Source organism: Aspergillus versicolor (assembly GCF_001890125.1).
Source record: "Aspergillus versicolor CBS 583.65 unplaced genomic scaffold ASPVEscaffold_1, whole genome shotgun sequence".
In the NCBI taxonomy this organism is placed as follows: Eukaryota; Fungi; Ascomycota; class Eurotiomycetes; order Eurotiales; family Aspergillaceae; genus Aspergillus; species Aspergillus versicolor.
Genome location: NW_024467524.1, coordinates 3,173,659 through 3,188,035, shown reverse-complemented (window position 1 = coordinate 3,188,035; position 14,377 = coordinate 3,173,659). Strand labels below are relative to the sequence as shown.

Here is a 14,377-nt window from a genome sequence, read left to right as displayed (position 1 = left end):
TGGCTTCTTCAAAGATGCTTGATAGTGTCGCCGCGTCTCTCCCCGCCGCATAATGTCCTTCAATACCGTCCTTCGCGTGGAATTCCGCCACTGGAACCAAGTTCTACGGTTGATACACCATTGTGACTAGCGGAACGGTATCCTCCCAAAACATACGAAGTGACAGCGGGGTTAGAGTGAGTATTATTTTGGGGTCGGTGTTCCCAATTCGTCCTTCCAACAAGAGACTAAATTGCAAATACGGGAAATAAAGGAAATCAGTGGCTCCCCTGGTGTCTCGGTTTCTGTCTGTAGATAGACGGTTTCTGGTTAACCTTATCCTGCTTGGAGTGTTCTTCGGTGGCCATCTTCGTTAATATGGGGTTTTTACATGGTGTTGTTGGTGATTCCTAAGCTAGTATCTGTCCGTGTTTGATTATGGGTGTTCTTTCGATAGATACTTTTTCGTTGTTTTCATGCTTTTCTCGATTCCCAACTGTCCGTTTTTCGCTATGTTCTGGTTCGGCGTGGCTGTCACAGAGACAAAAAAAAGTTTTTGAAAAAATGCGATTCTCCTGGTTATTACATTCAACTGATACTTCCGATGTTATTCAATTGTAGACGGTAAAGCATAAAACAAGTGTAGAAACTCCCCCAAACAGTTTAATTCCTCAAGAAGGGCCAAATAATCAAGCTCTGGTCGGTCATTCCTGAGTCTACGATATATATACCACTGGATATATAGATATGCCTCACCACCACCTAAAATAGGCAACCAATGGAATAGCATTCATAATTTACGTCAGATATGTGAATTGTTTGTTTAGCTTAGTTTAAATGTGGATATTCTAATACAAAAAAAGGCGTCATATGGAAATCGACCGCCCGCCTGCATAAGCGCCACCCACCAATCTTGCCGGAAACAGAAAAAGTGATAATAAGAGGAATAGAAACAAGGATAGACGAAAGCAAGAAGGAAATAAAGTGACAAACTGCCAAAGTGAAATACTAGGATTTGATGTAGACATCTAGAGTCAATGTTTCGTATTTGTATTTCGTATTTCGTTAACTGATTTGACGCAAAAATTCATTACGTGAAGCAATGTTTGGCTTTCTTGATTGGCTTTCTTGATGGTCCAGTCTACTTAAGGTTGGATGTGTGATAGAGATTTATACACGTGCGATAGGGTATGATATGAATGGGAGCTGGATATGAGGGTAGCTGGACGGCGGGAGTAGATATGGTTTACCATTCAAATTCGCCCTGCCCTTTATGGAAGACGTACCTGTTTAGAAAGTTAGCAGATATTAGAGGTATATTATTGGGACTTAATGAAACATACTCTTTGCCTCCTGTGGTTAGAATACCATCCTTCAAGGTGCACTTCCACTTGTTCTTGACCCGTTGGACTTTATCGTATGTGCAAAGCATAACCTGTCCAACTGCGTCATCATCGTCCTCATCCTGAGCAACTAGGTCATCAGGGTCGTCGAGGTCGGAGTTGATGGCATCTTCATCGTCTTCTTCCTTGGTATCATCGCCCCCAGGGCCGTCAAACTGAGCCCTAGGCGTTGTAGATGGGCCCGCGGAAGCATTGACAGACTTTGGCAGTGATTTGCGCTCCTCCAGAGGCATCATAAGACCACCTCCTTCGAACTGCAGCATGCGCTCTTTGATATGGTCCCGAAGGGCTCTGTCATTCTCTCCACCGTCACGTTCAGCGGCTTCGCGTCTCCGCGCAACTTCTGCTTTCCAATCCGAGAGCGCATCGCCGGCAGCACCGTCCGTTTGGGAGCTGCTTACAAATGGATGTGGTACAGGATGATAGCCTGGCTCTTGCTTGATCTGAGGATTTTGACCGTTGGGCATTTGTTGCATACTAGGAGGACGTGGTAATCCCATAGGAGGTTGCTGTGACTGGGCTTGCATCTGACTGACCGAGTTGGCAGCAGCAGCGCCATATCTCTGTTGAATCAGATTGGTAGCGCGTTCTCGTGCGGATTGAGTATTTGGTGGAGCACCCATCATATGGGCCATGGGAGGTAAGGAAGGATGGCCATTCAGACCTGGTTCAGTTTTGATCTGCGGTGCATGTCCTAGTGGGTTGTTACCGGTAGCCCCGACTGCAGTGGGAGCTTGAAGTGGCGGGCCATTGGGAGGGGTAGACTGAGGGTGGTGCGGTGCATGTTGTGGATATTGTAGTTGAGGGTGTTGTTGGTGGGGTTGTTGTTGTTGTTGTTGCGAGGGAGCATTTTGCTGTTGGTGGGCTTGTTGTTGCTGTTGGGGACGAGGGGCGTTGGAAGGTACTGTTGTTGTAGGAAGGACCTGTTGGTTCTGGGGCTGTGCAGGAGCCTGTGGGGGAGCAGGATCCCATGGGAAGTGAGCGACTCCCAGAGACGAGAGTTTCTTCTGCCAGCTCTGCAAAATGAAGTTAGCGACCGAGGAGAAATGCGATAACGGAGGATAATTTTAAAACAAAAATATAAAGAGAAACCCCGGGTCGGCGTGATGCGAGAGAGGACGTGTCATAGTGACAGGAAGAGTTGGACGGAGGGGAAGGAGATGCGCTGGGAGGTGAGAGTGGCTTGGCGGCCTGAGGCGGCTATAAAAGAAGTTCAAAAGCAGGCGCTTCCCCAGCACTCGCTGAGTCTGACACCGCCTCCCACACCTCTCGGCCTCCCCCGCCTCCACCCAGATTGAGGCTCCATCAAGGGGTTGTATCTCATTCCATCATATCGAGGAAGAAAAAAAGAAGCCTCTCACCTTTCGCAAGTCTAAAAGCGTCTGCTGGTCGACGCCACTTTCTTCAAAATCCACTTGGGATGCATCGCACACCTCCTGGATGACACGCTCGAACACCGTGCCCTGCAAGACGCCCTGGTTTAGCCGACATCCCCGCAAGAAGGAAGGGAGAGGACAGTCGACAGAATCGACAGAAACAACCGTGGCCTGCCGTTCAGACAGGGTCGGGTTGCCTTGAGAAGGCACTCACCACCAGCTGATTCGACATGCTGAGCCGTCAAAGAAGGGAGATTTGTAGCCGTTTATTGTCGGGTTTAGAAGACAGCAAGGGGGTGTCTGAATTTGTTTTCTCGCTCACTCTCTAACAAAAAACGTAAAAGAAAGACAAAACCAAGCCTGGAAACCTATTCAAGCGGTGGTTGTTCGACTCGCAGCCGGAAGAGCCTCTCGTCTGAGCGGTCGGCGATCTCGGGCTTGGATGCGGCGAACGAACTCCCAAATGATCACTATATCTTATCCCCCCAGGACTAGCACTTGCTCGTAGACAGTATCACTCCGGCAAAAGCGAAGTGTATCTGACAGAAAAAACCCCAAATGTGTGGTGCTGAACCGGTTGGAAGGAAGGAAGAGGACGGTAAATGGCGAGAGGTGTTGGTAGAGGCGAGGTCGCTGAGGCCGGGCGAAATCCGCCTCTCTTCTACCCTGCTTACTCAGCACTCTAGCGCCACTTCTTATAAATACTTTCCATCGCCCGCATTCAATGGGTTCACTTGTTGCGGGTAAGGCCGGCACCAGATGCTGTAGTTTCACTTCACATTTCCTCCGCTGTCTATTCAAATTAGTGCAGAACTTGTCATTTAATGCACGCAAAATGGGGCTGTTCTGTAAAAAATTAATTCCAAGATGACTGGGGCCCAAATGGAAGCCTTCGGGGTATTGGTGCCTATAAGATCTAGCTATAATCCCCCGAGTCCCATCGACTCGCGAAATTCGTAAACCATTGCAAACTTCGTAGACCATCTCATCCAACATGTCGACCATCACCATTTACCGGGGCTGGCTCGAGCCAGGCCGCTATGTCTGGTCCCCCTTTGTAACCAAAGTCGAAGCTCGCCTGCGCTTCTCCAACATCCCCTACAAAACAGCCGCAGGAAATCCTAAAACCGCACCAAAGGGCAAAATCCCCTACATCGAAATCACGGAGGGAAACGAAGCCAACCCCAGGACAAGCATCGGCGACTCAACGCTCATCATCAAACACCTCGTCGAGAGCAACACCCTTCCAGAGCTCAATGGGGAGTTGGCACCCGAGCTGAAAGCGAACGACCTGGCGATTCGTGCGCTTTTGGAGGATAAGGCTTATTTTTATAATGTACTGACCTGACCGATTTTCACGTTATCCTGGACTACTTGTAGTAGTAGTACTCCGGAGAAGTAATTCTATGCTAACACGCCAGTACTTGCCGAATCTAGACCCGCGAAAGATGGACAGAAAACTATTACACAATGCGCGACCACGTCTTAGGCGCAGTCCCGTATCCTATCCGGGTCATCCTCGGCATGTTTATCCATCGCAGCATGGTCCAGACTCTGCACGGCCAAGGTACAGGGCGTTATTCCGCGGATGAGATCCAGGAGTTCCGCGTTGAGGCGTGGAACGCTGTGAATGACCTGCTTGTCGCGTCGAAGGCGAAGCAGACTCAACACCAAGGACAGGAGGGGGATGCGGGCCGGCCGTTCTGGGTGCTTGGTGGTGAGGAGCCGACGGAGGCCGATACGACGGTGTTTGGGTTTGTGATTTCGGCTCTGATATGTACTGCGTATGTTTCCTTTGCTTGTTTTGGATTCTGGAATCCATTGGTGAAGATACTAATCTTATTTAGTGGCCCGAAGGCGAGAGAGTTGGTGATGGGATTCCCTGTTATGAGGGAGTATGCAAGAAGGATTCATGACGAGTACTTCCCAGACTATGAGTTGTGGGATGAGTAAAGGGTTAAACAACAACCTCACGTATTTACTGCAATGCAAAGGAGTCAATCGAGAGAATAGGATGTGGATTTGAAACTTCTAACATGCAATATACAACAACCTAAATACAACGCCTGCTTGTGGTGTCAAACTCCTTAAGCCAAAAGCCGCCCAAAATACTAAAAGTAGTAAAATGAAGAAAGAGAACCAAGTAGTAAGGTATGCCAGATACCTATACATTAGAATTAGGTCGGACCAAGTTACCGAATGGTCATCGACTTGGTCATTTGCGCCTTGTTTCCGACGCCGCCCTCGCGAGATGCCGCAGCGCTGGTTCCAGCCTTGCGCTCAAAGACCTTCCAGAACTTCAAGCTCTCGTCGGCCGCGGCAGTGGCGAGAAGCTGGCCATCGGGGCTGAGACTGCTGTGCAGAACACGGGTCTCGTGAGCGGGGATCTCGACATTGCGGACTAGAGTTGGGTAGCTCCAGATACTGAGAGAGTTGTCAGGGAAACCGCTAGAGCTGACAATCTCGCGGTAGTGGTTGCTCCATCGCAGGCTGGTGACCTGGGAGCCGGTGTCGATGCTGTTGGTGCGGGCACCGGTCGTGGTGTTCCAGAAGTGGATGTGACGGTCGTAGGAACCACCACCGGTGGCGAGGAGGTTGAGCTGCCAGGGGCACCAACTGAGAGCCTTGACAGCGGCGCGGTGGTTGGTTTTGGTGAACTTGGGGGCGCTTAGCGAGCGGGCATCCCAGATGTTGACTAGGTTGTCGTTACCACCCGTGGCAAGCTGAGCACCGTCGGACCTCCACTCGAGACCGCAGACCTCGGAGGTGTGGGAAACAAGCTCGGCCACCTTGTGCTGTGCAATGCGGACATCGTGGTTATAGACGAGACCACTGCGCGCACCGGTCGAGAGGGTGTGCTTGGACCAGCCCATGACACCAACGCGAGACTCATGTCCGAACATGCTGCGGAGCTTGGTGCCCTCCTCAACATCCCAGATCTGCACCTCACCAGTACCCAGACCGACGCCGACGTAGGCACCGTCGCCACTCCACTTGACACTGCTGATATAGGTATCAGGAGAGGACTCCAGAAGACAGCTGACAGTCCCTGACTCGGCAGACCATACGTATACATTCCGCTCTAGGCCAATTGCAACCTGGTTTCCGGAACTCCAATCCAACAGGTTGAGGTAGTAGTCATCAAGAAGACCAGGAGCATCAAGAACACGCTCGGGAGCAGTTTGGACTCTGCGGCGGAACTGAGCCGAGTTGGACTTGTTGGGTTTGAGGGGGCGGTTGTATTGAGCTCGCAGATCAATTGGCTTGGACGACTCAGGAGGCGGTGGCTTGAAGGCGAGGATTCGAGTGTTCAAGTTTACCCCACAGGCATTGGCTAATGACGATTCATAGGCGACGGCATCAGGGGCCGGCTTTGTGTATGAACTCGAGCTCTCTTCATCCTCCAGGCCAAGGTTTTCCAAAGCTGCAGTGAGGTCTTCGTCGGTCCCACGGCCACCAATGTCAAAGGCGCTCGCCGCACTAGCAAGCACACTTGAACCCTTATCACTGCCACTGGTCTTCGGCCTCTGATTCTCTTCAGGCTTCGCAGTACCTGCGGTTATAAGGCCTTCACTCGCAGTGCGGTTTGGGATGAACCGATCCCCAGCGTTGTGTGAAATTCGGACTGTAGTCTTGCCTGCCCGTGGGCGACTGGGAGCAGCCTCTTTCCGCAGGCGCTCCTTTGATGGTGTTTGGTTGGACGAGGGACCCGTTCCAGTCAAAGACCACTCTGAGACCCCCAGCTCGAGGTGCTTGGGGGACTTGCGTGTGCGGGCAATGTTGGACTTGGGGGACTCGCGGTAGGCCCGAGATGTGCGAGCGACAGGCTTGGAGGATTTCGCAAAATATGAGGAAAGGTTGCCACCATAGACAGAGCGTCCTTGCTCTTTAGTCGTTGCGGATTCTTGCGGAGGAGGAGTGAAAGGGGAGGAGTTGTTGGAGGCGACGCTGTCCCTCCGTCCGCGCGGGGATGGTGTGAGGGGCATGCGGCCGCCAGCCATTTTTGTTGAGAAGATCCCATGATGGGTCTTCACTGGTGTAGATACCAGAGGAGTAGACATGCTAAAATTATCGAGCTAAAAACGCTGAAACAGAAATAGCAAGGACTTTTGAAGCTTCAGTTGCCGTGGCCAAGTCAACCGTGCGGCGGACAGTACCAAAGACAAGAGACAGCTAAGATGCAGCAATATGCGATGCAGTGATAACCAATCGAGGTTATAACAAATGCAGAGTATAGCAGGTATCAGCAAGAGGAAAGGAAGAAGGAGATGGATGGGGAAGAGAAGAGAGATGAGGGCAGAAATCCAGCCAGGGGAATAAATACCAGCTCTCCGTATAGTTCTCAGTTTCTCCCATGGCAACCGTTACTGGAGGTACAGCCCGCGCTAGTCCAAACACGGCTAGCCCACACCTGACCTGCGGCTCTTCCCTTTTTGGGCGCCGATCGGGCTTGGCACGTCTGGTCCTCTTTTCTCTCCGACTTCCGAGCCGTCTCCGGTTGACACTGACACTTGCAACTCAGATTGCATTCACACAAAATTCACATTGACAGTGGAGGTGATGGGTAAATTATTTATTGCGCTACTCTCTCATACCTAGGCGTGCCTTTTTGACCTCACGCTCACTGTATTACTCCCGCCTCGCCGATCCACCTCCAACGCCGCGCCTCGGCCCAGTGATGGCCTGTCGAACACCAGCCTGCCATCAACTCCAATACTGAGCCGTCAACGACACTCATGCGACAGCGATATTGAGCCAGTGAATAACCGATCCAGCTCTTGTACAATCCTCCCCTTCCGCCGACCGACTATCCTAGATTACATCCAGACCCACTTTTCTCCGATTCCCCGCCATCCCATGCTTGATGGCTGCCACTACCCCCGCGCAGCAGTCTGCGTCGCCCCAGAGCGCATTCTTGATGACAGCAAGCTCGAATGGCCGTCACCGAGGCAGTGTCGATTCTCGGCCCAACATTCGTAAGGTCCAAGGTCATATCCCAGCATGTCTGGTTAATGCCTCGGTGACTTATTGCAGCAATGATCATATCTACGCCTTCGGCGGGTTTGATCAGTACACTGATGAAGGTTCATAAACCCCTGGTTTTGTCTATTGAATTGAAATCGTGCCGGCTAACTTGGTGCACTTGCTGCAGTGTACAACCACGTTCTGCGATTAGATTTGAATACGCTCCGGTGGGATTTGGTAGACAACTATGGTGATATTCCAGGTGTCCGCATGGGTACGTCGAACATCAATTTATCACGATAAACTGCCGGGTGAAAACTAATAGCACTTCTTTATTAGGCCACACTGCGAGCCTCTACCAAGGAGACAAGTTGGTAGTATTCGGCGGAGAAAATGAGCACGGTGTATACCTATCGGACGTGGTCGTCTTCGACGTTACTACTTCTACCTGGACACAACCAGAAGTCCGTGGACAAATCCCCCGAGGAAGAGCCCGCCATGCCGCCGTCATCCACGAGGATAAGCTGTTCGTTCTAGGAGGCTCGGAAAACAGTGGCATTCTTGACGATATGGCCTATTTGGATCTCAAAACCTGGACTTGGTCTCGATCATGGAAATTCACCCCTCGCTTTGACCATCTGGCCTGGATTTGGGGCGGCCGCCTTTGGACCTTTGGCGGACTGGATCCAGATATGGAGCGATCTACAGACATCTGGTGGCTGGATTTACAGGCCATTCCCGCTCTTGGATTGCAGGATATACAAGGTACCATGGACCCCCCCACAAGAATTGGCAGGATAGCTCACGGTCCAGACAATACAATTTACAACCACACAGCTCAACAGATTCCTAGTCGCTCCGGGAGCTATGCTGCAAACTCCGCAAGTGTACAGGTCCGCAACGCCAGTCGAAGGAAGTCCATTGCCCCAGGCCCTGTCTCTTGCCTCCAGTTCAAATCAGGACCTAATGTTCCGTCCCTGTATTCCGGTACCCATTTCCAGGCTTTCGCATCTGGCGTCTTACTCGATCTTGTCACTCCATCTGAAATGACGCGCGTTTACGATTGCAATCTTTCATCCCTGGAACTGGACTCGCTGCGATGGCAGAGACTAGCCGATGGACAGGAGCTTTTCCGGTCCGGCTATCGATGGCACTACCTTACAGTAAATGCAAGTGGCACCAAGGCATGGTTGCTCGGATGCAACCTGGATACTGGTGCCACCCCTGGAAACGGAGACGAGAATCACATGTCCGAGGTCCTGTCCATAGATCTGGAAAGGTATGGGTTGCTGGGAAACGAGATGTCGGCCCTGTCTCCCGACCCTCGAAGAGCAGTAGTATCTGGACGGACACATAGTGGACCCCTATCTGGCCTAGGAGCGGATTTATCAACCGCCTTTGACCAACGGCCAGAGTCAGGCAGTGGGGCTGATTTTACGATTACGGCCAACTCAGATGACTTTGTTTACGCTGACGATGGGTTTCAAGACGGATCATTGGCACAGTCGACGCCAGCCTACCTCCCCGCTAATGCAGCTACATCTCCCCCGATCCACGTGCACAAGCTGATCCTGCAGCTGAGATGGCCGCATTTTAAGCGACTGTATTCAGCTCAAATGGCAGAGTATCACACCAACCGGATGCATATCCCCGAGCCCTACTCGGTTGTGCGTGCATTTCTCTACTATCTGTACACGGATAGCATCGCTGGCCATCCTGAATACTGCGCCGATATTATTGATGTAGCGGGGATGCTCGTAATGGCGAACCTATATGACCTTCCCCGCTTACGCCTCCTCTGCGTCAACCGCCTGGGGCGCGAGCTAGAGGTGGAAAATGCGGCAATCATATGGGACCGGGCGGGACGAACCAATGACGAGTGGCTGATGAGGCGAGCGGCGCAGTTCTGTCTTAATCACTGGGGACGGGTTGTTCGAACCGATGGTTTCAAATCTCTCAGCAGACAGAGGCTGATCGACCTATGTGAAGTGGTGGACATGGAGGGTCGGATTATCGCGGGGCCAGAACTGGAGCTTGTCGGAAATCTTGGCGCAGAGGAGGGACTGGGCAATGGTCGTGATCCGAAGCGGTCGCAGCTGACGCTCAATGGCGTTGCCCTGGATGTGGACGAGGCTGAAGCGGATGAGATGGATGGGGTGGAGGACCTATGAGGCAGCCCCTGGAGGAGTTCGGGTGCCAAGCGCCTACGCCGTTCTTTTTGTTTCATGTTTTTGACTTCTGCATTGCATTTCTGAGAGGGAGGAGTTTTCTGGAGTTTTGACTGTTCGATCCAATTCAATCTAGGTGGAGTTGGGGGATCCGAGCGAGAATTTACCAACAAGCAGGACGATTGCACGACTGCACGTATCTAGTGTCATCTCATGAGGCAATATAAGATTTGTCTTGTTATTTTTCCAGCTCGCCTTAGGGCATTCATCCGCCATGCTGGCCATTCCGTTTTGGACACGGCGAACGGGCCGCCCAGCCGCCGCAGTCGTTTGACAGGCACCGCATCCACCATCATCGTCCCACAACGACGAGCATCGGGTCAATGGCCCAGTTTCACCCCGCCTGATCCAGCTCGGGCTCTCCGCCGCCGTCGGCTGCCTCATCGCTCGCGGAGGGCTCCTTGACCGACCGGGAAAGCGAGGCAAAGCCGATGGTGGTTTAAATATTCCCGTAGTTCAGATGCTTTATGCTTCTCCCGCCGCTGCGCTGGTGTTTGTTTATTTCATCCATTGTCAGCTTACTTCCAAAAAATTCCCCGCAGAAATCTCGCAGTGACCTCTAGCACCATGGGCTCCATAGATTCCCCACATCTTCCTCCCGATTTTCTCTGGGGGTTTGCTACTGCCAGGTAACACCTCCGCTCCAGAAACTGGCCATTGGCTTATGAGAGACAGCTACCAAATCGAAGGCGCGGTCGATGAAGACGGTCGTGGGCCCTCGATCTGGGACACCTTCTGCAAGAAACCAGGAAAGATTGCAGGCGGGGCAAATGGCGATGTCGCCTGCGATTCATACCACCGCACCCATGAAGACATTGCCTTGTTGAAGGAGTGCAAGGCTCCGGCCTATCGATTCTCTATCTCATGGTGATTTTTGCCTGCATTTTTCTGTCGTTGTTCTCATGTTCTGATCGTTCTACTTTCCACAGGTCTCGCGTCATCCCCCTCGGAGGCCGCAACGACCCCATCAACGAAAAGGGTCTCCAGTTCTACGTCAAATTCGTCGACGACCTCCTTGCAGCCGGAATCATACCGCTCGTCACTCTTTTCCACTGGGATCTCCCCGATGAGCTGGACAAGCGGTACGGCGGTCTGTTGAACAAAGAAGAGTTCGTCGCCGATTACGCCAACTACGCCCGTGTCATCTTCAATGCCCTCAGCCACAAGGTGAAATACTGGATTACTTTCAACGAGCCTTGGTGCAGCAGTGTGCTCGGATACAATGTTGGTCAGTTCGCTCCTGGCAGGACCAGTGACAGGAACAAGAACCCGGAGGGTGATGGTTCCACGGAGCCTTGGATTGTCGGACACAACCTACTTGTTGCGCACGGCACTGCCGTGAAGATCTACCGCGAAGAATTCAAGGAGCGTGACGGTGGTGAAATCGGGATCACCCTTAACGGTACTCTTCCTTAATTTGTGCTAGGATGAGCTTGAACTAACAAAGTCAGGCGACTGGGCCGAACCCTGGGACCCTTCAAACCCAGCCGATGTCGCTGCCGCACCACGCAAGATCGAGTTCGCCATATCCTGGTTCGCAGACCCCATCTACTTCGGACGCTACCCAGATAGCATGGTAGCCCAGCTCGGCAGCCGGCTGCCTGAATGGACACCCGAAGAAGTTGCCTTGGTCAAAGGCAGTAACGACTTCTACGGGATGAACCACTACTGCGCGAACTTTATCCGGGCCAAGACCGGCCCAGCAGAACCCACGGACGTGGCCGGGAATCTGGAGCTGCTTCTTCAAAACAAAGCAGGCGAGTGGGTTGGCCCCGAGACGCAGTCGCCCTGGCTTCGACCGTCGCCGATTGGATTCAGAAAACTGCTCAAGTGGCTGAGTGACCGGTACGGACGGCCGAAGATCTATGTCACCGAGAACGGGACGTCGCTGAAGGGGGAGAACGATATGCCGCTGGAGCAGCTGCTGAAGGATGACTTCCGGGTGGAGTATTTTGAGGGGTATGTGCGGGCGATGGCGGAGGCGTATGCGGTTGATGGGGTTAATGTTCGGGCTTATATGGCTTGGAGTTTGATGGAGTAAGTTCCTTTCCATTTGATTTAATTTCCGGTTGATATATGCTGACCAATGTAGTAACTTTGAATGGGCCGAGGGCTATGAGACCCGGTTTGGAGTTACGTTCGTTGACTATGAGAATGATCAGAAGAGATACCCCAAGGCGAGTGCCAAAGCCATGCCAGAGATCTTTGCAAAGTATATCCAGAAGGCGTGAGATTGTTTCATTTGTGTCGATAGTGGGCTCTAGATTGGCAAGGACATGGAATAAATGTTGATTTTCCGACCATGTATCGTTCTTCGTTAGTAAATAAAAGACTTTCCGGAATGTTTTCTTTACTGGATATTGATAAGATGTTTGGTGATGATGCCTGCTTCACAACAATACTACGAGATCGAGGCCATGAAATTCCGCCTCTTGATTAGAACTCTTTGTCTTCATCAACCACCTGGTTCAACCAGCATGGCTTTTTAATATCATAATTCATTAACCGTTTCTAAGCCTTTCTACTGCAACCGTACCTCGGTATTCTCAGCCTCCTCCTCGATCTTTTTAATATCCTTCACCTCACTCTGCAGCTCACCATCCCCCTTATCAACCCGACAAGCCAACACCGCCAGAGCCGAAGACTTCCACAACGGAACATCGCGACTCTTCCGATTACTGAAGATCGTCAAAACCGCCAACACAACCCCCAAAGCCTCCGTCACAATCGGCGCAATAAAATACTCCCATCGGATGGACACAAATGGCACACTCTCGACGCGCTCCCCACCCGCAGCGCGCGCATTCGGGCCCCGCCGCACATAATCCGTCATACTGGCCGCCATCTTCTTGAAGCGTGCATCAATATCCACATCCCCCGACAGCGCAGCGGCGAGCCCGAACTTGTTGTTCTGGAAATTCCCCGCAACCCATTCAGAAACGATGGCGTCGGACTGGAAGAAGTTCTCGATTGCGAAGAGGCCTGCGTGCGATATATTCAGCGCGGGGATGTCGGTGTTGGTGTCTGCGTCCTTGGTGGCGTTCGTGTATACCAAGCCCAGCGGGGGCGCGTTGCCTCCGTCCTTCCAGATATCCCTGTTTGAGCCGAAATCGACCTCGCGGACCGTGCCAAAGGCGAAGTCGCTACCGTTCGCTTTGGCGTCGGTATATTCGTACGCTGTAAGTGAGAGAACGCACTCAGTGACGTTGACGTTTAGGGGCGTGAAGTTCGCGTCAGGGGAGGCCCTGTAGAGCGCGAACCGGGTGATATCAGGCAGGGCAGCGAGGCGGGCTTTTTGACGCTCAGTTATGAGTGATGTCGCGTTCATGAAGTAGTTGGTGGCCGAGTCTGTGTTGACATAGCGGGTGGTGACGGTCAGGCCGCCGGGGGTGGTCATGTTGCAGACGTTGTTCGACTGCGTGCCGTTGCATGCTTGGGTCTGCAGTGTCGCCTGTGTGACATTGTTGCAGGAGCTCTTGAAGCCGAGGGACATGTATGACCCGGTCCATTGACATGCGCCGGGGCAGTTGAATGTTGCGGGGGTTTCGATCCCGTAGAGGCCTTGGACGATGGCGGACTGCATGCTGGGATCCTGTGGGATGCCGGCTGGAAGAATGTTAGTCTGTACTCGACGCTAAGTTGGTAGACGAGGTGCATACCAATACCGGCATTTGCCAGCTGACCGAGCACATCATGCGAGTATTCATGCGCGAATCCAAAAGTAACGTTATCATCAGGAGTGGTGATATTTCTCTGCTCTAGCTGGACGACCTGCTGGGTGAATGACGGGAAAGAGATGCGCAATATCGTGACAAAGGCACCAATACTGGCTATACTCGGCCTCATGGTAGCAAGAAACGTGATTGACCCCCAAAGGCCACGACTCGCCGAGTCATACTTCTCAAAGTGCGAAAGCTTGTGACGATTGCCCTTGAAGTGAAGCCATTTGAGCTGACCGATGAACTCGCTGACACTGGACATCAGCAGTGCGGTGCAGGCCGTGGTCAAGATGGAAACGGTCGCGTTGAGCGAGATCGAGGGCGTCCAGGCAGAGTAGGGCTTGTTGTCCATGTGGCCGAAGATAGCGGCAATTCCCGCGAGGGCGCCCAGGGCTAGGACCGAGCTGAGGGCTTCCAAGCTCCATTCATGGAGGGCATACACTGGATAGCGCCGATACCCTGTGGAGGACGCCTTCGATCGCTCAAAGTCGATCTCGGAGCTGTAAGCCGCCTCGTAGGTAAACGGCCTTGGCTGGTCTTCAGACATGTTGACTTATCGGGTAGTCCATTTTGCACCGAAAGGTTAGGTTGGGAAGACTTGATATACGGAGAACGGGCGGCCCATGCAGATCCCAGCGAGGCTGAGCAGGCTGCATCTTGTTGGAGAATGCAGAGGAAGCAGGCAGTGCAATGCGCGAAAGGCTGCG

General features: G+C 52.4%; 7 protein-coding genes across 7 annotated transcripts; 3 read left to right on the top strand and 4 right to left on the bottom strand.

The window, feature by feature from the left end:
- Nucleotides 1-1,225: 1,225 nt before the first annotated feature.
- Nucleotides 1,226-2,990, bottom strand: ASPVEDRAFT_49083 (transcription initiation factor IIA large subunit; the record flags this gene model as incomplete). Its single annotated transcript, XM_040814118.1, has 4 exons — nucleotides 1,226-1,265; nucleotides 1,323-2,398; nucleotides 2,744-2,857; nucleotides 2,973-2,990. 4 exons carry the CDS (start codon nucleotides 2,988-2,990, stop codon nucleotides 1,226-1,228), a joined length of 1,248 nt encoding a protein of 415 aa, XP_040662774.1.
- Nucleotides 2,991-3,112: 122 nt separating this feature from the next.
- Nucleotides 3,113-3,998, bottom strand: ASPVEDRAFT_264698 (uncharacterized protein). The gene has a single exon (XM_040809912.1). It carries the CDS (start codon nucleotides 3,767-3,769, stop codon nucleotides 3,236-3,238), a length of 534 nt encoding a protein of 177 aa, XP_040662773.1. The 5' UTR covers nucleotides 3,770-3,998; the 3' UTR covers nucleotides 3,113-3,235.
- On the top strand, nucleotides 3,753-4,711 carry ASPVEDRAFT_49082 (glutathione S-transferase family protein; the record flags this gene model as incomplete). The annotated part of the gene is made up of 3 exons (XM_040814117.1): nucleotides 3,753-4,094; nucleotides 4,196-4,542; nucleotides 4,606-4,711. The coding sequence occupies 3 exons, from the start codon at nucleotides 3,753-3,755 to the stop codon at nucleotides 4,709-4,711; spliced, it is 795 nt and encodes a 264-aa protein (XP_040662772.1).
- A 239-nt stretch (nucleotides 4,712-4,950) lies between these two features.
- On the bottom strand, nucleotides 4,951-6,819 carry ASPVEDRAFT_122190 (WD40 repeat domain-containing protein; the record flags this gene model as incomplete). Its single annotated transcript, XM_040805959.1, has 1 exon — nucleotides 4,951-6,819. One exon carries the CDS (start codon nucleotides 6,817-6,819, stop codon nucleotides 4,951-4,953), a length of 1,869 nt encoding a protein of 622 aa, XP_040662771.1.
- Nucleotides 6,820-7,622: 803 nt separating this feature from the next.
- On the top strand, nucleotides 7,623-9,894 carry ASPVEDRAFT_49080 (Kelch motif domain protein; the record flags this gene model as incomplete). Its single annotated transcript, XM_040814116.1, has 3 exons — nucleotides 7,623-7,842; nucleotides 7,911-7,997; nucleotides 8,063-9,894. 3 exons carry the CDS (start codon nucleotides 7,623-7,625, stop codon nucleotides 9,892-9,894), a joined length of 2,139 nt encoding a protein of 712 aa, XP_040662770.1.
- A 624-nt stretch (nucleotides 9,895-10,518) lies between these two features.
- ASPVEDRAFT_122154 (uncharacterized protein) lies at nucleotides 10,519-12,182 on the top strand (the record flags this gene model as incomplete). Its single annotated transcript, XM_040805956.1, has 5 exons — nucleotides 10,519-10,580; nucleotides 10,627-10,818; nucleotides 10,881-11,353; nucleotides 11,403-11,988; nucleotides 12,044-12,182. 5 exons carry the CDS (start codon nucleotides 10,519-10,521, stop codon nucleotides 12,180-12,182), a joined length of 1,452 nt encoding a protein of 483 aa, XP_040662769.1.
- A 290-nt stretch (nucleotides 12,183-12,472) lies between these two features.
- Nucleotides 12,473-14,217, bottom strand: ASPVEDRAFT_49078 (DUF3176 domain-containing protein; the record flags this gene model as incomplete). The annotated part of the gene is made up of 2 exons (XM_040814115.1): nucleotides 12,473-13,557; nucleotides 13,611-14,217. 2 exons carry the CDS (start codon nucleotides 14,215-14,217, stop codon nucleotides 12,473-12,475), a joined length of 1,692 nt encoding a protein of 563 aa, XP_040662768.1.
- Between the last annotated feature and the right edge of the window lie 160 nt (nucleotides 14,218-14,377).

Excerpts from the sequence above, each read along its gene's own strand:
- ASPVEDRAFT_264698 (XM_040809912.1), bottom strand. The coding sequence starts at position 3,769 with ATGGTGATGGTCGACATGTTGGATGAGATGGTCTACGAAGTTTGCAAT.